The sequence below is a fragment of the Camelus ferus genome, chromosome 1, assembly GCF_009834535.1.
Source record: "Camelus ferus isolate YT-003-E chromosome 1, BCGSAC_Cfer_1.0, whole genome shotgun sequence".
Taxonomy (NCBI): Eukaryota; Metazoa; Chordata; class Mammalia; order Artiodactyla; family Camelidae; genus Camelus; species Camelus ferus.
The window spans coordinates 96,028,414-96,054,519 of record NC_045696.1 but is presented as its reverse complement, the minus strand read 5'-3'; the positions used below and the strand labels follow the sequence as shown (position 1 = coordinate 96,054,519).

The window sequence follows — 26,106 nt, the reverse complement described above, 5'->3', positions numbered from 1 at the left end:
CCTCAAATACACGTCCGCTTACTTTGCTGTGGCAGCACCCGTGTGAACTGCTTTGTACACTGTGAAATGATTTCCCTCCAGCCTACTCATTTCGTGTTTACTCTGGGCTGGAAAAGACTTGGCCAAAACATTAAAGACCATTCTTTTCACTAAATTAACATATTCTATCTGCTTTCAGAAGGTGAATCTTTACATTTCAGCTAGTTTTGTATATCAGGGTTTTTGGGGTTTTTTTTTTTCCTTCCCTCTTGAGAATCACACTTAGCGTTCATGAAGTTATTTTTTTCTTCAGAGTAATAGATCATATAATGATTGCCTTGGCAGAACATCCGAAACGTGAATGTTGTGCCTAGTGAGTGAGAGTCGTGTTCTGTCCTGATTGTTACTTTACTTCAAGAGCTACTGGTATGTAAAACGCCACTTTCAGCTTGAGCCCTGAGTGTCTGTAGCTCAGTACTGCAGACGTCAGGAATACTGTTTCTCGAATGAGTGTTGTAATTGCATAGTATTTGTATGCACTTTATATTTTGCAGAAGTTAGTGAAATTAATTCATTAATCATTTTGCACATGAAAGCTGTGGGGCATACCTTTTTGTTGTTGTGTCCTTTTTTTTAGGTGGGGAAGCTAAGATATGGGTAAGGCCCTATGATTTGAAGATTTGCCAGAAAGTTGAGGAAAAACAGAACTGGTTTTCCTCTGTATATGGTAAAGACAGAAACTGGAAGTTTCAACCTAGCCTTATCATATTTCCTCCCACTTAATCCTCTCTCCTGAGGGTTTTTTTTTTTTTAAGAATATGCATTAATTTGCATTAAAATGATCACAAAGGAAAGCCCTGCCCTTTGGCCAAACCTGGTAATTTGCTTGGTGAGATAGATTATTTCCAGATATGGTGGAGATTCCAGGTCCCCTTAGATATAAGACTTTGAAATAGAATAAAGTTGGACTTAAGAGGCACTTAGATACATACCTGTTAGGGTTACATTAGTCCTCATATTTATTCCTGTTGGCCTGGAAGTAAAATGAGATCACTGTTAGAACGAGTGTCCTTTGACCTCCTGTGGCCACAGGATACCAACAGCAGAGAAAGTAGCAATCAAGTCACCTCTTAGGTGGGGCGAGCTGAAAGTTGGTGTGTGATGAAAACACAATGAGGTGGACCACCCCCTGCCCAGTTTATCTCAAATGAAGCTCTTGGTTTTGTGTGCTGAGACAGCTGACCAAGACCTATGACATTTTCTTCCTCATTTTCACTTATTAAGGTTCCTATGATTCTAATAATAGGCAAATAGTTGTATAGATGCTGGAGAAATTACACTGGAAAATCTTAGCCTCTAGAATTATAAAAGATGCATCATGATATCCCCCAAATTAATTCCAGTTGAGTTAAGCATGTAATATAAATTCAGTGAATTACAAAAAGCAACATTTTTGTGTAGGCTTGATCAAATTTAAAATTTTAAGTACTGTAAAACTCCACTGTATGTATTAAATCTAGGTTTTCCCAAACATTTCCCCGTCACATAAAGGATTATCACTTAATGGAATAAATGCTCATAAAGCAATGCTTTCTCCTCAGAAAATTTTCCTTATAAACAGTTCCAAACCAGGGATTCCTGTGCTTGATTTTGAAGTTACAAAGAAGTTTCGCTGTACTTTAGAAACCTTTTCAATTGGTTTATTTGGGTAAAGACGACATCAGTCCCTTTTCATGTTTTATGATGTGCAGGTGTTAAGCTGCTTCTGCCACGTGGAAAGTCAGCCTGCATTTATCTTCAGATGCAGTTACTGAAACATTTTTGTATTCCCCATCAGTGAAAATTTTCAGTGTGCACAAAATGGTGACTCATAATCGAAACAGTTCAGTGCTTATTTTCTGTGGGTTTTAGTAAAATATTTATAAGCCAACCACAATATTTATACATCAAGACTGCAAATTTAATCTTTTCCATTGTGTCTGTCCCCAGTGCCATGCCTGTTACACTGATAGAAGGTGGACACTAGGCAAATGCTAGTGAAAGAAAAAACAGTCCGTTCTTTACTGAAGAATTCAGGTACATTAGCCACTTGTTATTTTATGGTTAATAGTTTTCTCTTAATGTTCATTGTTATTTGTTGGCAAAATAAAAGTGCCTTAAGTTAAAAGTTTGTTTTAAGATCCATTAAACAAAATCAGTATCGGTTCATAATGCATTTATTTACAAGTCCTGTTTTTTTTGCATGTCTATTATAAATTTAATATTATAAATGTATTCAAATTCATTTACATGCCTATGGCTGCCTTTGATTAAACTTCTTCCAAAAAATAAATTCTGTACAGATGTTGGCTTTTTTCAAGCAGTTTTAAGTCAGATGACTTGAATATACGTTGTTGCATAATCACTTCCAAGTGAATTCTTTGCTGTGCATTTGTATATCCCTGAATCCGAGGTTTGTGGATTTTGAATGACTAGAGTACCTCGTGGGGGAAAAGGCGGAATTCCGTGTGTCCTCACTTTGTTTGCCGCTGAGAACGGGGAGTGGTCAGGCATCTCCCAAGTGATTTCAGGCTTGGGGACTCCCAGAGCAACACAGTGGAGCTGAACAGCCACTCCTGTCCTTGTGAGGATGCTCCTGGGTAGGCGATTTGTAATTCGTGGAGGGTAGGCGACAACCATTACTGGAACAGTAATCAGTGCGTGGCCAACACTATTTTGAGCTTTACAAATATAGTTTCCTCTGTCATAAGCTGTTGTGTCTTTGATGACTAATGTGCCGTTTTCATGCAGTATGTATTTGCCATTAATTTGAGGCCTGTCTATTACGTAACTACTTGGTACAGTCCATTTGATATTTGGCTTGGGGCTTCCATCAGCGACGCAGTGCAATGATACAGAGTCTCCACTGATACAGTAAACTGTTCCTGGTGTGTAAGTGAGAATAACTGGCTTCTGGCCAATTTCCAATACGATTAGCTTCTCAATGTAGCCAACTTTATTTCTGGCTGCACACCGGTACTTTCCTGCGTCGTCCCGACTTGTTTTATAAATGATAAGTGACCCGTTGCTTGCTATCAGATGCTGAGAATTTTGTGGTCCATTGGAAAACTGTGTGCCATTTGGTAAAATCCAGATTATTTCAGGTGGTGGGTTTCCAACAACAGAGCAATTCAACGCTGTGGCCTTTCCAAGATGGGGCAACTATTTTTTCATTAAATGGATTTCTGAAGGTCGGTCTTCTCAGCATTTCCAGTACTTCTAACTGCACCACTAGCACGCTCTCTCCGCCTTCGTTCCGAGCCACACAGATAAACTCGGCTGAATCCGAAAGCCTCACATTCCTAATTTCCAAGGTTCCATTGTTATGGACTGTGATTCTGCTTCCGTAGTATGGAGCCGTGAGGAAAATATTGTCTGGCATGATCCACATGATTTGAGGAGACGGTGTCCCTTCGGCTCTGCAGTCAAAGTGTTTCTTAGAATGCCTCACAGCCGTGGCTTTAATGACAGTTTTGTTTGTATACAGACCATTGATTAATGGAGGCTTGGAGACTACGTCTAGTTTGTACATTTTGGTGTCATCCCCACCAGGATTTCGGGCCACACAGACATACTCTCCAGAATCGAGCAGTTTCACTTTGTTGATGGACAAAGACCCGTTGGTGTGAAACGTGTACCTGTCTCTGGAGAATGAAATCATGTCATTGGAAGGCAGCAACCAAAATATTTTTGGCTTGGGTTCCCCAGTGACCTCACAGTCAAAGACTGGCTGTGTCTCCAGCCCTGACTCTCGTGCTGGTCTTGTGACCCTGCTGGATCCGTGGGGCAGCTGTTACTACCGTTAAGTGGACTTTCATCTCATCCTTCCCTAGCGTGTTCTGGGCATAGCAAGTGTAATCTCCTTCTTCTGCCATCCCAACTCTGTTGAAGTATAAGGTTCCATTGTCAAAGAGTGTGAACCTTCTGGTCCTGTGGCCACTGTCGTCAGCCTGCATGGCGTTGTTGATCATCGTCCCATCGGGCAAACTCCAGGATATCTCGGGCACTGGTGAGCCAGAAGCCTTGCAATCGACTTGGAAGTCTTTCCCGTGAAACACTTGCTTTTTAAAATGTTGCTTGTGGTCAATTTTGGCAGGTCTCCGTCTTAGGCTGACGCGCATCAGGATCAGATCATCCCCCATTTTGTTTCTTGCCGCACACAAGTACTCCCCACCATCTTTTTCTGTCACTGATCCAATAGACAGGGATCCATTCGGATAGACGCGGATTCGGCTGCCCATTCTGAGGGGGAATAAAGAGACTGATTTCAGTGTGCGGCTGTTAGCAAGGGGCAGGGAAATTGTCTCATTTATGTAGGGTTAGCGTATGGACATTTTCTTAAACTGCTGCAATGAAATTAAAATCAGTACTGGCTTATTAACTGTCTCTTAAGCTGTTCTGAAAGATGAAATTAACTGAATAGGTGTAATTTAGTGCAAACAAGTAGTATTTCTTAGATGGACTTCAAATGAATCTCCTTTGCATCGGCTATTAGAAAAAAACAACATTTTAACCGTGAGGAGAATGTGAGAAATACCATTTCCTAGACCTATGACTGTCTTGACCACTTTACATATCAAATGATCATTTTGTGATATACATCAGTAAAGAAATTCTACACAAATTTACTTGCTCAGAAAAGATACTGGATTGTACTTTTTAAGGAGATGTTAGTAACTAAACAATTAGTTATTTGGTGATAAAATGCCAAGGTAAGCCTCGTTAGAAGCTTGCCACAGCATGTGTCCTTTGCAGGCAGCTGTGAAGTGACTCTGGTCTCTGCATCGTATTGAACCGCATGAACACCATTTTTCTCTCTGAAGCCACTACACAGCCTGCCATTACCATTTTGAACCACCAGATGGCAGATCTTTCCTAGTAAAACAATCTAGTTTTTCCAAGACTAGTGGAAACTTAAGTGCTAAAAACGCAATCAAAAACACCCATTTGTTTCTCTTCTAATTTTTTGGCAACATGAGCTGATCAGAGAAACAAGAGGGAAAAGTGTGGATGACCTTACAAAGCATAACTGCTAACCAAGTCAAACAGCCTCAAGGCATTTTTTTTTATCTTCCAACAAACATACTGTAAGTAGGAAGAATGTTCTAGGACAACTTACAAGTGCCGATGTTCTTTTTACTTATTTTTTTCTTCAAGCCTGAAAAGAATTTGTCTGGCATATAAACCAAGGAAAGATGATCATAATAGATGCACTTAATGAAGGGAAATGGAAACTTACCAGGGCCTTTACATTTACTTTTTAATCTTTAGGTAGTTCCCCCACTATACAGCTGAAAAAAACTGGTATTTAGAGAGACTCAGTACCTTGCTCTTTTCACCATGCTACACTGCCATCATGCTGTCATCCTTTCCTAATGTTTTGTAAGAGCACTGTTTCTCAAACCCAGGTGCACATTAAAATCATTTGTATGAAATAGTACTGGTGCCTGGGTCCCACCTCCAGAATTGCTGACTTAATTGGCGTGGAGTGTGACCTTGGTATCAGGACTCTTAGTCCAAATGATTCTTATGTGCAGCAAAGTCTGAGAACCACTGCTCTAAATCTTTGTTCTCAATGCGGTTCCCTCATTACCTGCATCAGAATTTAAGATGCATATTTCCTGGTTTCACTGTTCAGAGTTTCTGATATCCAGGAACCCACTGCTTAATTAAGTTTTGGAACTGGTCTCAAACTTGAGTGCGCACTAAATTCACCTGTTTAAGAACACAGATTGCTTGTTAAAACATATATTGGATTCAAGTTCTCAACTGATGCTAATGTTCTTGGTTGAGCAGACAATCCTTTGAAAGCCAGTGACTTAAAAAAAATACCGTCCCCCACCCAAAAACCTGATGCATCTGAAGTTGTAATATATAAAAAGAGACAGAACTATAGCTGTTTCCTTTTATAAAGTGGTATTTTTAAGAGGAAATTTACTTTTGAAAGTGTTTTCCCTGAGTAGAGGAAAGAACTGTTTATGAAGATTAATGCACAGGCAAGCATCTGCAGTCTTTTAAAGCAGCACTTCCTGGACTTTATTGTGCATGTGATTAACCTGGGGATCTTTTTAAAGTGCAGATTCTGATTCAGCCTATCTGAGGTGCAGCCTGAAGTTCTCCTCTTGTAACAAGCTCCCAGGTCATGAGAAGCAAAGTTCTGAAGCAGAGAAAACACAAATGCTGTGCTGAAGCATAGGTCACAAAAGTTATATTAAAAGTTGTGGAGGTAGGTCACTAGTGCTGAGTTGAGACGGTTAAAAAAAAAAAAAAATACCCAGAAAAGGCTATTTTTAGTTCAGCTGACAAGTAGGCTTTTTTTTCTTGCATTGGTTTCTGCATGGGTAGTGAAACTGTATTCAAAATTACACAGAATAATGAGCAGTTTCTGGGTAAACGAGAATCGCCAGCATGTGCTATAGAATTTTTTTTTAGATGCATTAATTTCAGAAAAGAAGTGGCATTCAGCATTAATGCTGAATGCTTATAATGACTATAATTATAATATTAAATACAAAGACTGGTAAGCCATTGAGAATATTTGATGCCATAAATGGGCATATGTATAGTAGCTAGCTAACAAGCATAAACATGACTTCTGAAATTTACATTTCATAACTCAGCATTTTTAAATCTTAAATCTAAATTAATTTCAATTTTAACATTTAGTCAGGCAGTTTTGATGACTTATTTGAAAAACCTGAAAATTAACATTTACTTTGGAGTTAAAGATCACAAGTTAAATCATTAACTATATCCATTACTTATAGTTTGACACTAGAAAAGTATTCTAAGCATAAATTCATATTATGTATAACTTTTCCTACATGTATGTTTTCTATTAATAAATAGATACATAAAATGGAAATGCTCACCTCCATGTTTTCTGTCATATGAAAAATCACTGCATGCAAATGGCAAATATTACATAATCTTTGAAAAGTAATAATTATAATTTATAAGATTAGTCTATAGAGAAAACAGATAAAAATCAAGATGAATATGCCCATAACAGAACATACTAGAGAGCGTGTGTATATATGTGTCTGACACGGTCAGAGTGATGGTGGTCCTAAATACATTTCACCTCGTGGAGGCCTCAATGCTGTGACCTTTCATAAAGTGTTTTGCAATTTTAGGGTAGAATAAGTTAAGTACAGATTGTTCTAAAATTTAAAATGTTCAGTAGGAGACTCTGAAGAGTGAAATAATGAAGTACGTCTCTTCAGAACCTTGACTGCATTACAAAATCCCTTCTTAGTTTTGGAGAGAGAGATTGAGTACATTTACACAGTTGCCATTTTAAAACTGTCACTATTATGGGAGCAAATGAGATTTTTATTCTTTTTAATTACATAAACTCAGTAAGAAGTTGGCCCTTAGAGTTAGGCATATGAAAAGATTGGTTTTTATATAATTTATATTATTTTCTATTACTCTTGAAAGGATTAGGTCTCTTTAGAAAAACTTACTTTTATGTGCAGAGTCTGTGTGCTGCTAGCCTCACGGTATCACATTTTCCACTTCAGAAGTTGTACAGCTAAATAGATAAAGAAGATAATCTCAACACAAAGGTATGGTTTACCTGTGCCACTGGTCGACGACAGCCTTAGATGGTAGCCTCCAGATTATTTTTGGTTTTGGTTCCCCAGTGGCTGAGCAGTTCAGTAGTAATTTGTCCCCTAAATTCACCTCCATCCATTTCTGGGATGCAAATTCTATCCTGGGGATGGTCTCTTGCTCCTCCACTGTAAGAATTACCACCCTTCTTTCCGAACCAGTGGAGCTGGTAGCAATGCATTCGTAAGTGCCCCTGTCTGAAGAGGCTACGTTTCTTATAAACAGAGTCCCATTTGAAAATAAGAACTTGGAATCGATCAATTCTAATGGTCTCACCTCAGTGCCATCAGAGAGGACCCAGTGAACGGTGGGCTGAGGAGTTCCTTTTACAGTACAGGGCAGTTTCAAGCTTCCACCCCAAGTCCCTGCAACAACTTGCCTCTTTTGCTCTAGAATAACAGGCGGGGCTGCAACGACTTGTATTTTAACCAGCAGTGAGTCCTGGCCCACCGGGTTGCTGGCCACGCACTTGTAGAAGCCCCGGTCGTAAATGCTGATAAAGTGGATGAGCAGCGTTCCATCAGATGTCACCAGGGCCTGCCGATTCCCCTCGGATGATTCGGAGACCACTGTTTGGTTTGCGAGAATCCAGGAAATCGTAGGGCTTGGCCTACCTTCAGCCCTGCACTTCAGTTCCACCGTACTTCCAGAATGGACTGTGATGTCTTTAGTACGTCTCTCCAGGATCCTGGGGGGATAGGAAACCACGGACAAGGTGACATGAAGGCGATCTGTGCCAAAAGGATTGGATGCTGAGCACAGGTACTGTCCACGGTCCTGAATGTCCACCCTCTGTATGGACAGGGTGCCATTGGGGAGCACCTGGAACCTGCTATTCTGTTTCCTTTTAGACAAATCAAGTCCTGATAAGAAGAAAGAAATTTATAGGCATAGGTCATCAAAGTTTAGACAGAAAACAGATAGTTAACATGGAAGTCTCAAGAGGAAGGCTATCTTTTTGTTAGGCTACTGGGAACAAATACATCTGAGTCTTCAGATTGCTAAAATTATTTCTGGATTTTTTTTATCCCCACAATGTTAATATAAAAGCCAGATGGTTCAACACAAGGACCACTCTCTCTTTTTCAAACATTTCTTTGATCTGCTTTCAAAGCATTTCAAAAAAAAACAGCCTTAACATATGTTTTAAAACCTTCTATTGAGCAAAACACCATGCATGTATCAAACGAGGGTATTAATGGTTTTTGTGTCTTAGATAAATGTCATGTTCATGTTGATACTTTGGCGATGTAACCCTGAAACATAACAGTATTTTGTTTTGTAACTAAGGAAGACTGGCTGTAAAGAAAGTTTCAAATACCTGATGAGACTCTGGTCCAGTGGATAGTAGGCTTGGGATTTCCAACAGCCTCACAAGGAAGAAAGGCATCTGAGTTAGCAGGAACAGTAAAACTTGCTGCTTTTCCTCCAATGATCCTGGGTCTTTCAAATATATTCCTAGACAAAGAGTCAAGGGGAAGGAGTTTGGAAGTTGTTGTTTTTTGAACTGATGTCTTATCAAAGGTACTTTTTTTTGCATTCTTCTGTATATCCCAATTTGATGCATGAGTGGTGTCCTCTGGCAAACCTGGAGCAGGCAGTACGCTCACAACTGGCTTTTTGCCTTTTCCGGCAATTTCTGGGTGTGACTTGCGCCAAAAGTGGTTTTCTGACCAGAGAGAGGGAGTCAACTTAGAATTCTGTGGTTTAACTGTTATTAGTGCCGGCATAGGAGTAGAATGTAACAGAATGGAGTCAATAACGTAGGTGGTTCCAATGGTGAGTGTGGCATCTGGGTGAGTTTTGGGAGATGCTGCTGCTGACTGCTGTGGATTAGCATTGTACCTTGAAGATTCATGTGGCTCAACCATTGTACTTGTCCTCATCCTGAAAATGGGAGTTGTCAGATTGTCAGTAACTTGACTTTGGTTACTCAAGGGAGGGGAGGTGGGAATTGGCACTGAAGTGGCACTGGTGCTTAGGAATGGTGGCATGGATGCACGTCTGATGACAGGCGTGGTACTCTGATGTGGTTTGCTGGACAAAGCGGTTTCAGAAGCAGCTGTGCTCGTCAAAGTCTGAGTACTTTCCTGGGGTGGTTCTTCAATTACACCTGTCAGATTAAAGGGTCTTGGATGAAGACCGATTGTGCTTGACATTTCTTTTATGTTGTCTACAGGGGAATGAGTAAAAGCAGACACAGTGGGCTTGGTTGAAGTTTCAGCTGCGGTTAGAACAGGAGGTGTCACAGTGGTGGATGTAATGAACCCAGAAGTCTGGCTGGGAGAGGTGTTTGGGTCATTCCTGTTCTTCAGAGGCTCCTTTTCCCCTTGTCCTTTTTGTGCTCTGGGTCTGGCTATTTGGGTTTTGTTGATAATGACAGATGCAGGGGTGGTAGGACCAGTTGTCAGTGTGGCTGTTTGCATTGATAGGAAATTTGTACTTGATTCTTCACTTAAGGCACCAGGAGGTGCAGGGTAACCGGGTAGGAAGGGCAGCTCCTTCACTGTTCGGCTCCCCCCAGGACTGTGTGTTTTACTGGTACTGTGATGAGTTGCAGCTGATGTTATGGGTGGACTTTGCATCACACTTGCTGAGAGTGTTGTGGAATGGAAGGCGGAAACTTTATCTGTGGGTAAAGCAGGAGCTATTTTAGGAAGCACCGTGTCTGTGCTTTTTTGGGAACCGAATTTATGCTGATTCTTTAGCTTTTCTTTTTGGATACGGTTATTTACAAATATCTGATACCAGGGAATTTTCCTTCTTAAAAATCTTGTAATGGCTATAGTAGTAGGCAAGGGTGGCTTGATGGTGGGACCTGGAAGTGGCGATACAATCACTGAGTCTCCTTTAGCTTCACTCGTGTTAGACTCGCTTGGGTAACTAGTATTTGTCATACGAATTTTTTCCATAGATCTGACTGTTGGGGCACGAGTCATGACTGCACTAGTTGGAGTCACTTGGGTACTTTCAGCGCTGAAATATTTTATTGTGGGTGTTGTTTTCTCAACACCTACATTTGGTTTGTTCTCAAATAGTAATGATGGATTGTGGACTGGAGTTGTAGATTCTTCTGCTGAGACTCTGGCAATTTCAGCTTTGGGGAGGGTGATGGGGGGAGAACTTGGAAAAGGCAGTGCTGCTGCAATAGTGGTGAGTCCCTCTCGGGGAGAACAGGATGGGCATCCCACATTGAGCTCTGTGGCTGAAAGTGGAGTAGTCTTTTCTTCAGAAGAACCTCTCAATGTTGGCCTCACAAAGCTGTATCTATGCTGTCGGAGAATCGGAGTTCTATATGGGCCGATAATTCGCCCCCTGTTCCAAATTTTCCTCCGTCTTCCAAAGCGTCTGGACAGTGGCATATTAATTGTACTATTTCTAGGAATCTGTAACTGAGAATGAGCAGCAGTGTATGGGCCCGAAGGGAGCTTAGAGATGCTAAGTTTTTGAGTAATGTGAGAATGGGAGTGATTGCTCCTGGGTTTGCCGACTCTTGGTACAGATGTCTGATGACTGTTCGTGGCATTGAATGACGCTAAAAATATGTCAGCTTTGCTGTTAGCACTAGTAAGCATTTTGATATGGACATCTTTGATCGTAGCCCCCCCAGTTATTGGGGGTGCACTCTGCAAATGCTCTTTTGTCCCCACATAATCAACATTCTGAAACTGAGTTGCTTCAGATCGTAGAGCAAAGACAGTAGACAAATTCTGGCTGGCTGTGCCTTGCATTTTGCTTGATGTGGTTGGGTTTATCTTGTTGGACATGGCTCTAGTTTTAATAGTAGTAGATGGTCTGAAATCTGTTGGGTTTTCAGGTGGTAGTATCTGGGGACTCACAATTGGGGAGACTTCAGGGCCAGCACTTGTCACGGGGCTATCAGGTAATTTTCTGGAATCAACAGTCACTGTCCTTGCTACAATGTTGGGAGTTTTTGTTGCCAGGACCGAAGCTTCCTCATCTGGAAGGAGCATGCCTGAGGAGTCTACTTCCTCACCAGGTATTTCCAGGAGTTGGGTGATTGGTGGAGATGGCTTTGCTGTGGTACTTTCTCCCTTCTCTGGCGTGGTGGTCTTTTTAGCTTTCTCCAAAAGTGCTGCCCAGTGCTGTGGGTCAACTTTCCGGGCAGAGGGAGGGAACTGCCTCCTGTGCTCCCTGAAACGTTGGCTAGTTGACTGTCCACGCCGCTGGTGTGTTAACACCCTGTGTTTATACTTCTTATTTGCATTCAAGATTTGTTTTCCAGCCTCAGCTCCCGTTGGAGAAGATGTGGGGAGCTGTGCAGCAGGTGGGTCCTTAAGCTGAGCAGTGGGACTGGGCTCATCAAGTCCAGATCCATCTATTTCTGTATTATGCTCCACTGGCCTTTGACCTTTTGTTTTGACTGAAACTTGGTTAATTAAAAAATCAACCCCTGATGGGTTGGCTGCTACACACCAATAATAACCCTGATCTTTCTGACTGACCTGTGGTATTTTTAGTGTGCCATTGTGAAGAACTTGTTTATCTCTTGAGGACTGGTGGAGCACAGTGTTTCCGGGAAGAACCCAGCTAACAGAGGCATCTGGGGTACCAGTAGAATGGCATGGAAGGTCAAGTGTTTCACCAATGAAAACTGTATGGTGAGCCCCATTTTCCTGATCAGCTTCTATGTAGGGCTCTACCACAGTAATCCTGTAGGTGAGGATGTCTGCATCATTGTAATTGGTGCTTATGCAGTGGTACACGCCTGTGTCAAAACTATCAGCCATCTGGAGTTCCAGTTTTCCACTTTTGTCTATCAGGATCCGCCCATCCTCACTAACATACGGGGCTCTCACTTTACTTCCATCAGCCAGAAGCCACTCCAAATGTGGGGGAGGGTCTCCTTGGCCTGGGCAGTCTAGGTCAATGGTCCCACCAACCAAAACAGTGTGTTCCAGCTTAGTACTGTTATCCCTGGAAATCATGGTCCATTTATGTTTCTCTGGCCTCATCTCTTCCCTCGGTAAAGTGATGTGAGCATTGCTCGAGTACTGGATCTGCAATGTACCGAGTGTGGTGGCAGTTCTGTTTAGCTGCAAGGAGATTTGGTCTTGCATTAACCAAGGGGGATCTGCTCTGAGATCAGCCTCTATGTTGGTAAAGATGTTTTCAGGCTTCAGTACCACCTGTTTATATTTGTAGCAGAGCTGTGGTGTTTCAGTGAGCAAGTGGCTCCTTTCTAGTATCAGAGGAGAGTCGCTGTACAAAGCCAGAACTTGCCACACTGGCTGAATGTGACTGTAATCTAGGTGACATGCCAGAAATGTTGCAAATGATGCATTTAGCATGACGTGGTCATTTTCTTCAGTGAATACAATGGATGATGTCATTGAGGGTTTTGGGATACTGCAGACCATGTTAGCTTCATTTCCAGACTGGTCTGTCATATTCAAAGTGAGGGAGCCGAAGGGTGCCATGAAATCTTGGGGAGAGATGGACACAGAACTGCTGTCTTCCGAAACAGTCAGGCTCTTCAGTTTCAGGGAGGGGTCAATGGTTGGCTTGGTACACAGGAAGGCTGCAGCTGGGACTATAACCAACGGCTTCCCTTTAGAGGTCCCGGGGTTCATGCAGAGTGGACACTGCTGAGGATTTGAGGGACTTCTGTCTTTTTTGCATTTTATTATGTCTAGAAAAGAGGACAGTTGGGCTTTATGAATAAACATTTGAACATTTTGGATAAATAGCTTTTGATAGAATTTAAAACAATTAGAAAATTTTAGTGTTCGATAGAAAGTCTCCTACTTTTTTTTTGTCTTTGGGTTGATTTGTAAAAGTGATATTGTCTATATACCCAGTCATAATATTATATCCATAAGCACAATGATTTTGGTTGGTTCACTGCTGTATTTCCCATGCCTAGAAAGCACTGCTATACATTTGGCACTCAGTAAATATTGGTTAGTTTCCTTATCTAAGGAAACTAAATGATATGCTTATGTTTGTCACCTTTTATTAATTTATCTGTTATTTAGTTCTGTTTCTCCATTTTAATGTTTTAAGACTCAGAGAACTTTGCTGTCCTTGAAGAGATAACCTGTTTGATAAATTACCATTTATAAGTCCTTGGACATAATGAAAATCCCAAGTTTCTCTCTATTACCGAAAGAGCCATGAATGAATGATACCGTATCTTGGCCTGGTCTAGCTTAGTTGCAAGTCAGCCTTTTGATGGTGAATACCAAATGAGTCCACCATTCACTTATGGTCTTAATTGTGCGTGTGCATAATAATTAGCCAAACCCATTAGGGCCAACATTTCTGTCATGTCTAAATAATCAAGTGTTCTCTTTTGACTGAAATGCCTTATGATCATTCTACGAGATTTAATCAGTCACATCAACTTCTACTTTGAAATTTCTTTCATCTATCCCAAGAGATAATAAAACAAGAGCCTACCTATATGCTGCCCACAAGAGACTGAGTGACGGACACACAGATTCAAAGTGAGAGGATAAAAAAAGATATTTCATGCAAATGGAAGTGACAAGAAAGCAGGGGTAGCAATACTCAAATCAGACAAAATAGACTTTAAAAAAAGGCCATAAAGAAGATAAAAGAGGACAATATATAATGATCAAAGGAGCAATATATAATGAAGAGAATATTACACTCATTAACATATATGCACCCAATACAGGAGCACCTAAATATATAAAACAAATACTAACAGACATAAAGGGAGAAATTGAAATGGGGACACAATAATAGTAGACTTTAACACCTCACTAACATCACTGGATAGATGTTCTAGACAGGAAATCAATAAGGCAATGGAGATACTAAATGACATAATAGAACAGTTGGACTTAGTTGATACTTTTAGGACATCACAGTCCAAAAAACCAGAATATCCATTCTTTTCAAGTTTGCATGGAACATTCTCTAGGATAGACCACATTCAGATACAAAAGAAGCCTCAAGAAATTTAAGAGGATAGAAATTATTTCAAGCATCTATTCTGACCACAATGACACAAAATTTATGGGATGCAGCAAAAACAGTCCTAAGAGGGAAGTTGACAGCGATACAGGTCTTCCTCCAAAAAAAAAAAAAAAAAACAAAACAAGAACAATCACAAATAACCTAATCTACCACCTAAAAGAATTAGAAAAAAGAACTAACAATACCTAAAGTCAGCAGAAGGAAAGAAATAATAAATACATAAGAATCAAACCAAGAGCTGGGTTTTTGAAATAGTAAACAAAATTGACAAACCTCTGGCCAGGCTCACCAAGAAGAAAAGAGAGATAAAATAAGAAAGGAAAATGGAAAAATTACAACCAACATCACAGAAATACCAAAAACCATAAGAATACAATGAACAACTATATGGCAACAAATTGGACAACCTAGAAGAAATGGACAAGTTTCTGGAAACATACAGTCCACCAAAACTGAATCAAGAAGAAACAGATTAATTTGAACAGACTGATCACTAGAAATGAAATAAAAACTTACCTGTAAACAAAAATCCAGGACCAGATGGCTTCACTGGGGAATTCTACCAAACATACAAAAGAAGAGCTCGTACTGATCCTTCTCAAACTCTTCCAAAAGACTGAAGAGGAGGGAATATTCCCAAACTCATTCTATGAAGCCACCATCACCCTGATACCAAAGCCACCATCAAAAGAGAATATTACAGGCCAATATTGTTGAATATAGATGCAAAAAATTCTCGACAAAATATTAGCAAACAGAATCCAACAACACAAAAAAGATTATACACCATGATCAAGTTGGGTTCACCCCAGGGACACAAGGATGATTCAACATATGCAAGTCAGTCAACATGATACACCACATCAACAAAAGAAAGGCCAAGAGGTTCTCATACCTTCATTTGCCATACCTCAGTAGTCAGGTGTAACACAGCTTCATCTAGTTGTAGGTACCTTCCATTCTTAGGTTCCATAAAGCTCTACGTGTTGCTTTTCTGTGAAATATGGATTTGTGGCCATTTTGCTGACAAACATTTGTTTCATAAATATTAAATTTATGTTCTGCTGCTCTGTTTCCAGGTCTTCCTATATACATAATAACTTCTTATTTTAATGCCAAAGTAGGGTGTAATAACATTTTAAGTGGCAAACTTAACATATGTAATACAACAGGATGAAGAGGATGAGATGGATACAGGAGATAATGAAGCTGGTAGAACCAATAAGAATGAAGATGTGGTTGAACACAGAGGGTGATTGAGAAGAGTGTAGGGAGACACAGTCTTAAGTTTGGTAACTGGATTGGTTGAGACAGACTCACTGGAGGAGGATCAGTTTTGATGGGAAAGGAAGAACATTGTGCCCAAGCAACAGGGCAGCCCATTAAAGGTCTGCCGTTTTGGTGAAGTCAGAAGCCTGAAAAGTCTTTTAACTCAAGAAGCATCCTAAGCCTTTCCAAATCATAGAAACCTCCTCTTTCAGGCATTTCAGATATCATGTCCCCATTCATTTAAATATACTGCTCTGGTGAAACTATTTAAAATGACTGGTCACTGAAATACTTGATAAGAGGTAGAGGATTTTACCTTACAAAATGCAGCCAGGGACTTCCACGCTGTTCCATGTAGTAGCTCCCATATCATGCATTAGACACAGCATTTAAAAGAAGCACTGCACTACTTAGAAGATTTCATTTGCTACAGTGGCTGGACAGGGTCAAATCACCTTCCCATCTGTGCACTTAGTGCGACAGGTAATGCTACACGTATCTGGCTACTCAGCATTCTTCAGCACATTTTAAAGTCTCAACTTACACAGAGGAGGTAGCTGGCAAGCCTGCAAACCTCTGTGAGCGCTCATGAGAGGCTCTTCTCAACCACCCACTTAACCAGTACCCTGGGCTCAGGCCCTGCTATTGCAAGGAACATGACGGACTCCTGGCTTAATTAAACCTCATCACAGAATTAGACTCACATCTTGGTTTGATTATTGCTAGGCCCTGGACATCAGGTATTTTACCTCAGATGCAAATCTGATCACGTTCTTTCCATTCTCTCCATCACACTAGGTTTCATTCCCGCAGAAGTGCCTTCCATTCCTCAGCCCCGCCATGCCCTATCAGGCTCCGCCGGAGGCTACTCCTCGTACTTCCAATGCACTCGCTGTCTGACACACCCTCTTCCGTCACTGCCTAGCTGCTCAGCTCCTCCACGACCCAGCCGCAAGAGCACTGCTGCTGCGCGGGCTCCCTGCTTTGTGTTCTCCTGGTACCTTCCACTTCTTCCTAGCCCTCCCCACCCACTAGTAGAATGACTTGTCTAGCTGTCTGTCTCGCACAAGACTAAGCCCCATACTGTTCAGTACTCTTCATCTATATGTTCCTAGTCCTGGCCAGTGGACGGTCAGGAAAGATTGGAAGAAGAAAGGACAGTCTAAATCTGAGAGCCTATTTCTTCCACATTTTAACTTACAAATTAAGATGTGTCTTACAACTGAAGGCATTTTCAGTAGCAGATGACCCGCTGGCAGTCTTGATATAGCTATCACTGCCTGCACACACACAAGTACTGTCATAGCCATTTATCCACATTGTTTTCTCTTCAACTGAGTTACATGCGCTGTTGGCATTACATATATTAAGTTTGCCGCTTAAAGTGTTTTTCATTAAAATTACATTTTTCTTTGGCATTAAAATAAGAAGTTATTATGTATACAGGCAGGCTTGGAAACAGCAGTAAGACAAATTTAAAATTGTGAAACAAATGTTTGTCAGAGAAATAGTCACAAATTCATATTTGATACAAAAGCAACACCTAGGGCTTTGCCAAACCTAAGAACGGAAAATACCCACAAATAGATGAAGCTGCGTTGCACCTGACTCCTGAGATGCGTGCGAAGGGAGTGCCAAGTGAGGCAACGGAAGGTAAGAGAAAGTGTCAACCTCTTGGAGTAGATGAAAAAAATTTCAAAACAGAAGTTGATGTGACTGATTCATGAGTCTCATAGAATGATCCTTAAGGCATCTCAAAGGATATTTGATTATTTAGACACACTGAGAAATGTTAGCCCTAATGGGTTTGGCTCATTTATACATACACATACACACATATATATGTCACATACATATACACACATATATCACACAGTTAAGACCATAAGTGGCTCGTGGACTTGTTTGTTGTCACCAGCAAGATGGCTATTTAATAAAAGCTTAGTTTAACGAAAATTACTCAGTACCAATATGCTCTAGGCACATTCTAGGGGATCGAGATAGATAAATTAGACATAGGAAAGGCAACAGACATTTAATAAATATAATGAATGTTACCCATTGAAGATTGAAGTGTGGACAAGCTGGGGAAGTGGTGAAATGATTATTCAGAAGCAGAGGAGCAGCCAGGCTTCCCAGGAGGGTGAGTGCTGAGCAGTCAGTGGCTGCTCCATTTACATTTGTGTCATTTTTTTAGATTCCGCATGTAAGTGAAATCATATATTTGTCTTTCTCTGTCTGACTTACTTCACTTAATATGATAATCTCTAGGTCCATCCATGTTGCTGCAGAACAAATTTACAGTTATCAAGGGGGAAAGCGGGGAGGGATAAATTAGGAGTTTGGGATTAGCAGATTCAAACTACTGTATACAAAATAGATAAACAACAAGGTCCTACTGTATAGCATGGCGAAGTATATTCAATATCTTGTGACAACCCATAATAAAAAATATGAAAAATCATATAAACGTATAAATGAATCACTGTCTGTACACCAGAAACTTGTAAATCAACCCTTCATGGCAAATCCTACTTTCCCCGACACAGCACCTTTCACACTGACTGCTGCTTCTCTGTGTCCCACCAGAAACATGGTTAGAGCAGAGCTCTCGGTAGTCCCACCACTGAGCACAGGGCCTTGAACAGAACTCCAAAAAACATGCATTGACTGAATAACTAAGAGGAAGATAAGAGGGAAGGATTCTTATGGTTCATGGGAAGAGTAATGCACATATTTCTCTATTTCCACTTTTGCCAAAAGCCAGGAGGCTAGTTGACCTGAAACAATGAAAGATTAATTCATTCTTGAATTGAGACAGTTCATTCTCACTGCATTATTATTTAAACTTCACTTTCTTTCCAGCTAAACTACCTTGGCCTCCCTACCCACTCATAAAACATCTCCAGGCAGATTTCTTCTATTAAATTAGGACAACGAAAGAAACGGTCTAGATACCTGGCTTCTCCTGTATCCAGTCAGACAACCATTTCAAATGACAGTCGCAGGTCCAGGGATTCCCAGTGAAGATAAAGGCTTTCCAGATCAGGCATATAGGAGACCGCCTCTTGAGGGAGGGAGCTCAGAAAGTTATCAGACAAGTATAAGTACTTAATGAAAGATGTTTTAAATATCCGGAGGTAACGTAAAGAGACAAATGTATCTGGATGGAGCTTAGTGAGCTGGTTTCCTTCCAACTGTACCAGTCGGAGAGAGGTGAGTCCATAAAAAACCTCTGGGTTTATAAATTCAATATTGTTGTGATCCATATGCAACCGTGTCAAGCTCCAGAGACCATAAAAAGTGTCCTTCTGAAGTTTTCGAACTTTGTTATAGCTCATTTTTAAGACCTAAGAATAAAAAGAACATGCTTATTTTGTCAAAGGAGTTATCACAAAAGGGAAAATTATATCAATAATAAAACATACACTGAGATTAATCCAATGCAGTATGTGTACCTGGTTTCAATCCTAACTTAAACAAACTAGTTGTAAATTAAATATAAGAATATGAGGGAAATTAGAACATTCATGAATATTTGATGATAACTGAGGAATTACTGCTATGATTTAACATACAATAATGAGATTGTGGTTATTTTTTAAAAGATTCCTTAACTTTGAGGTACATATTGAAGTACTTACAGATGAAACATTATGGTGTCTTGGATTTGTTTCAAAACAATACAGTGAAGTGGAACAGTAGTGGGTGGAGGTACAGGTCAAATAGGATCTGTTACGTGTTGATAACTACTGAAGCTGGGTGGTGCTACGCTGGGGTTTACTATATTATTCTACCTCTTTAAATGGTATGCTTTTGAAAAATCCTATTGTGGAAATTTTCAACCAGATACAAAAGTATCTTATTTTTTCAAGTAAATTTAAGATAGTTCAATTTAAGATTTCTTGAACCTGAATTTTTCATAATTATACTGATTTTATCTTTCACATTTTTGACATATAATTCACATGCCATAAAGTTTACCTTTTAAAACAGTGTAAGTCGGTGGCTGTTAGTATACTCACAGACTTGTGCAACCATCTCCACCATCTAATTTTAGAACATTTTCATCACCCCCAAATAAAAACTGATACCCGTCAGCAGTCATTTCCCCTCTCCTCTTAGGCAAATCCACAGAAACAAAGTTAGCAGTTTTCTAGGTCTATTTCTCAGCATTTAAAATAATGATATGATACGTGGTCTTTGTGCCTGGCTGTTTTCAGTTAGCCTAATATTTTCAAGACCAATCCTTCTGTAAAATGTGTCAGCCTTCCATTACTTCTCATTGCTGAATAGCATTCCATTGTGTACATAGGAAAAATACTCTGTTTATCCACTTATGGGTTGATGGGCATTTGGGGTGTTACCTACTTTTTGGCTATTATGAGTAATACAGTTATAGTCAATTTTGAATTGAAATTAAAATAATTTTTGAATATTTCAATAGTGTGTGAGTATTCTCCAGTTCTTTCTCCCAAAAAGAAAAGAAAAAGAAATGCTAGTAAAAACAATGATTTCTCATCATATTTTCCTGATTTGACCTAATCTGTCATCTCTGTTGAGAATGCTTTTCTGGAATGCCAAGTTTCCTAATAAGCAAAGAAAATTTAAATTGGCAACATGGAACAGCTTTGCCCCAAATATTACCAGACTCAATGTTCATCAATATCTACTGAAAACCTGGTCAAGAAAACAAGTATGTGTGAATTCCATGAAGGATATGTATTCCATCTAGTCCTCTGAAGACATATATTCCAAATAAAGTCTGATAAAGCCAAATCAACAGAATCACATATCTAGACTTAAATCTATGGCTTTACACAGGCCTGGTATGATGTGAAAAGGCTCTCTGCACCCTGGCATTTTATCTAAGGGTAGAAATTACTTAATTTTATTACACTGTTTTATGAGCTTTGGGAGATATTTTTTTTCTAGTTTAAAATCAGATGTGATTGTACTTTTCCTGAACAGTAGTTTTAATTTATTACAAAATTAATAGACATCATAAATTGAGTTAGGTTCTCAAAAGCCTCAAGTCCTGCCTACAGCACATACTGATCTTTATGTCTGCATTTCCCTGCACTCCCTTTGTCCTTGTTCCTAACATTTCTTCTGCCTTTTACTTCCTCACCTACTGGAGTGGTGATTCTTACACTATTTGATGCATTCTTAGAAGTCCCCATAACATTAATTTTTTTTTGAACCAGGCAATGCATAAATAAATAAAGTGAAACTTAAAAAAGTATATTACTGCCTTATAGAGAGCTAACTTCTGTGTAAAGAAAATTATTTTTAGAAACTACATTCAGTACCCAGGTGAACAAGAGTGGAAGTAGCCTTTCAGGGTTACATTTTAAAGGTTTAGTAATTCCTGGGCTTTGGGGGGTTTTTTTTGTTTGTTTTTTCTTTTTACTTTCTATGAGCCTGAAGTGTGAGAAAATCAGAATTTTCTTATTATTCTAATACCACATAGTGTTGCACTGAAAAAATTAGGTTTTTGACATTTTCTCTTGATGTCTACTACATTACAGAACGTGGATTCTCTTGGAACAGGTGGCTTTTGGAGGCACATCTCGCCTCGTTAACCAGCCCCTTCCCCACACCAGCCTCACCTGCAAGGCCTGCAAGTCAGAGAAGGTCTTAGCAGGGATTGTGTGGATGCCATTGCTGTGCAGCATTAGTAGCTCCAACTTGTTCAGGCCAGAAAAATCCGTTTCCATCAATCTAACCAAACTGTTGTACCTGAAATAAAAACGTCATCCTAGGCATAAGTCTGTTAACTAAAGTTCAAATGTCAAAGAAAAACCCAACACACACACACACACATAAAAGCTGAATCCCTCTTTTCCCCCTGTGCTGTAAGGAGATAATCCAATGCTTGAAATATTACTGAAATTCATCAGACGCCACGGAAGGTCAATGCTCTACCCAACCTGTGCAGTCTCAGTTACAGTCACCCCATTCATATTCCTGGAACATGCCACATCCCTTCCCATTTTCAAACCTTTGTGCATATGCTATTCTTTCAGGTTGGAATGCCCTTGACTCTGGCTCTATTTGTGAACACTGTTCCCTAATGACACGGCCCCTTGTTCTTCCAAGCGGACTTTATCATCATGAAACAGTGGTTAAGAAACCTGGGCTCTGAAGCTAAAGGTTTCGGGTACGATTATGAACTCAGGCATCTGGGAATGCTGCCCACCCTGGGTAAAATCAGCAACCTTTCTGTGCCACAGTTTCCTTGTCCGTAAAATGCAAATAATGGACTCTACTCCAAAGGGGTTAGGAGGATTAAATGAATGAATACATGAAGAGTGCTTCACTCAATGCCAGGACACAATGAAGAATGTTCGCTATTAGAATTATTGATTGTTCCCAGGGCACTTTATATGCTCTCTTACAGTTACCAAGTTGTACTGACTGTACACCTGTCCTCTCCCTTTAACAACGGCTTCTGTTAGTGACCACTGTATCCTGTTCATCGTTGTATCCCTGGTACCATCATTGTGTTTGGCACATAGTAGGTGCTAATGTCAAATGATGTTAAGTCCACTGGCATGTGCATTCACACACACAGCTTTTCGTGCAGCTTTAAAATATAGTTGCCTTTTAACAGATTTAATTAGGTATTCATTTTTAAAGTATTTTTAGTAAGTCAGTTTGTATGGGGAAAAGTCCAAGGGCCTTAAAAATAATCCAGCTGACTTTTCATACATATCTTTTATATACAGGAGGACACTTCCTGTTGTCCTGTTATTCCCCACTGATACATCCTTAATTCTCAGCTGGAGCTGTATTAGATGTTTCGCAGACGTGTAGCCAGAATGAAACTTTTCTATAATCATGAGTCTCTCAACTTACCAAGTGTGACATCAGGTCCTAGGAGAACTCTTCTCCTAGTAACAGTTTATCGGGAAAAATTTTCTTACTGCCCCTAACAAGCTTAAGATTCTCTTGCACTTATTTCAGAAGAGAAATATTGCTAAAATAACTGGTTAATCTCCCAAAGTCACAAGTGTTTGGGGGATGAGTCACCAGGGTAATCAATCCCTCCTTGAGAAGGGATCAAGGGCCCCCACGTACCCTAAGTTGATGCGTTCCACACTGGGCGGGATGCTGTCAGGGATAGAGGTCAGGTACCGAAATGTGCAGTGCACCTCTGTAGGCACGTAACAGGCACAGCGGCGAGGACAGGCCTTGCCCCCAGGGGCAGCCGCCAGGCAGATCCCAGCAAAGGAGACCAGTAAGTTAGTGATTCCCCTGCCTTCCACCTTCATCCTGAAAAAACATCACACCTCAGAGTTATAAATACTGTTTGAGCAAAGTTCCAGTGTGACCACACACAGTCACTCTGGTAATCTGGGACACCTTCCTGAAAGGTCATAAGGGGCCGATTTCATTCACAGCTTTTCTGGTAAAGCTTACTCTTTACAAAGCCACAGTGTGTTCTGGCCTCATGTGGACCTTTGTGATCAAGTGGGTATTTGTTATTGTGCAAATTCTTTTTTACAGATCCTCACTTCTTAATGAAAAGCAGCAATCCCTATTACTTAGACTCATCAAAAAGAGAATTTGGAGACAATAATGAATATACTGTGACAAATGAAATAGACACATATTAGTTTCCTGTTTATACATTGGTTCTTTTAGACTAAGCTTTTAAAAACTTGATTATAAAACAAATACATGTGCAACCTAAAAAATTTAGAAACTGTAAATAAGTGGAATAAAGAAAATAAAATCACTCATACTCCCACTACCCAGATACAATCAGTAACATTTTACTGTCTTTCATATATTAGATGTGTATGTTTCTGTGTATATATCTGTGTGTATATGATCAAATGAAGTTTCATAACATTTTTATCACTGAACATGTTTGTTTTTCATTTTATTAAACCTTCAAAAACATTTTTAAGAGATATAATAATCTACTGAAAGGAAGAATAAATCTTCTAACATGTCTTCAAGTCCTTGCCAAAAAAGACACATTGGACACTTCACTGCCAAATGATGGCCATAAGTAATGGTAACTGACTGGCAGCGAGGGCTTGAACCTTGCACGTGCGCCACAGTGGGCCACGCTGACCCTTGCAGGCACTGATGCTATCTGCTTTTGCTCTGTTTAGAACATCCCTCTGCTCCTTTCCTTGGTCCCTTTCCCACCGTCTCACATCTGCCATGGCGGTAGGCGAGCATAACCAGGGAAGAAATATGCTCAACTTGCTGGAAAAATTGGTGTCTGTTACCAAAATGTGGGGCAAGCCCAGGGATCCAAACCTAATTTTTGCCTGAAATTCAGAACATACAAAGGTTGTAATGAAATTACCCTTTCCTAAGAAAAGTGACCTTCATAATTTATAAATCTCAGTGTTCCTTGTAATAGAATAGATTTCTTTTGGAATCTACCAACAACTGTCCTTTAGCCATAAACTACACTTAAAATAACTTGAATGCTGAATTGGTTGTATCTTCATATAGACAGAAAGATGAAATTATTAGAATTTAGCTCGAATTAAAATTTAATACAGGATTAATCACATGATCATTTTTGTCACTATACCTATAATGGTTACAAAAATTTTTAATGTTGTATGATTTGAGACAGCATTTCCACCTTATCATTAGGTAAGCAAAGAAAGGGACAGTAGGTTGAAGGTAATTTTCTCAGCTAAAAAAATAGTTCTGGGTATGTCCAGTAGAGAGTTACTTAAGAGAATCAAAAGTCAAAAAACAAGTGGCTAGTGGATTCCCACAAACAAACCTGAAAATTTATGTAATGAAATAGGTAGAAATTGACATTACCTGAGCTCTTCTTTCCTGGTCCTGAATCCTCAGAGACTGCAAATCTTCCCAGGAAATGGAAAACTGTATCCAAACCTGAGTAAGGAAAGGTTCTCTGCTCCCAAAGTGAGCAAATAGCGTGGTCTTCTGGCTTGCAGCTCAGGAGTAATACTTTGGAGAGAGACCTGGATGGACTTCCACATCTGCAGTGTACATAACCCAGACTCGCATTAATCAGATGTGTTCCTCTATACGATTGCTTTTGTTGTTACAGAAACAAAAAGCAAAGCGGAGGTTTTAAAATGTCCTTTCTTCTGCCTCAACAGTGTGCTTTAATTCCCCCTTAAAATTGTCATTTAAATATAACTATTAATATCACTTATTTTGCGCCCAAGTCGCAGGAGTTTCTCCCCACTTAGACCTTTTGGGCAAATCTGTCATAGACGCCTTCTATAAGGGTTTCTTCCTACTGATAAATCTTTGCTCAGAGTGTGTCTTTTGCCCAGCATCAGTCACTGAAGAAGTGACTTTCTTTTTGCTTTTAGTCCCTCTCCCTCTTCGGCGCATCGCCCCACCCCCAGCCGACCTTCACCCCCTGCACACCCTGCCCAGCTCGGGCGTCAGGACTAGCTGCATTCCCACGCCAAGCCCCTCGCCACTGCGCCCCTGCGCCCCTGCTCGGGTATCCGTCCTGTTCCCTTCCCCGGAAAGGATTGGCAGAGCCGCTCACCTCTTCGCCCAGGTGACCAATGAGCTCTAGCCGCCGGCGGTGCCCCGCGTTCAGCTGCGGGGGCGCAGGGACGGTACAGAGCCGAGGGAGGGGAGGCGGGGCGGGGTGACGTTGACTTGTGTGTCTGGGGACGCCGCCGGGGCTCCACCGCACACGGATAATAGACACCAGGCTCTTCTTTATTTCTGAGAGCGAGCAGATGCCTGCTCGCTTTCCGTCTCATTTCCTCTTCTTTCTCTAATTCCCGGGACTTTTCTGGTATGTCCCGGCTCATGGGCAGGGCAGTATCAGTGATGGCACCTTCACGCCAGCTTTGATCTCCTCCACCTACTGACAGATGGTGGGGAAACCTTTCGGTTTAAGGATTTGCTTTAATCACCATGGGCTGTCCTCGGTCCTGAGGTTCCCCAAAGTTCCGCTTTATGGCTGAGAGCTAGCGACGATAACCTAGGATTATACTGCAGTTTGAATTTTCTGTTTGACCCAGGTACAGCAGCCTCTCTTATGAAAGGGAATTACTAGAGCACTGGACTTAAATATGATTTTTTTCTGTTTGAGTTGTGTCCTCCCTTTTTACCTCCACCCCCACTATCCATAAAGATAGTTTCTGGAATCGCCTCATCCTGCAACTCAGACTTCATTTAATAGCTCCTGCAGTTGTAGGCATGGCTCCCAATATTTTGACTCATAAACACTGAATTTAAGTAACTAAAATGACC

The 26,106-nt window shown here is 40.5% G+C and overlaps 2 protein-coding genes across 2 annotated transcripts in view; one reads left to right on the top strand and one right to left on the bottom strand.

The window, feature by feature from the left end:
* Nucleotides 1-2,053, top strand: part of MED12L (mediator complex subunit 12L) — a 292,633-nt gene extending 290,580 nt beyond the window's left edge. Inside the window, exons 46-47 of the mRNA XM_032486297.1 lie at nucleotides 293-405; nucleotides 1,969-2,053. The gene's annotated coding sequence lies outside the window, so the exon portion shown is untranslated. The remainder of the gene's footprint in view (nucleotides 1-292; nucleotides 406-1,968) is intronic.
* IGSF10 (immunoglobulin superfamily member 10) lies at nucleotides 220-25,553 on the bottom strand. The gene is given in 11 exon segments (XM_006189087.3): nucleotides 220-3,174; nucleotides 3,176-3,745; nucleotides 3,747-4,260; nucleotides 7,601-8,498; nucleotides 8,957-13,288; nucleotides 18,832-18,895; nucleotides 18,897-19,223; nucleotides 21,486-21,615; nucleotides 22,957-23,151; nucleotides 24,679-24,860; nucleotides 25,388-25,553. Coding segments are annotated over 9 exon segments (7,854 nt in total). The 5' UTR covers nucleotide 23,151; nucleotides 24,679-24,860; nucleotides 25,388-25,553; the 3' UTR covers nucleotides 220-2,349.
* Nucleotides 25,554-26,106: the final 553 nt, after the last annotated feature.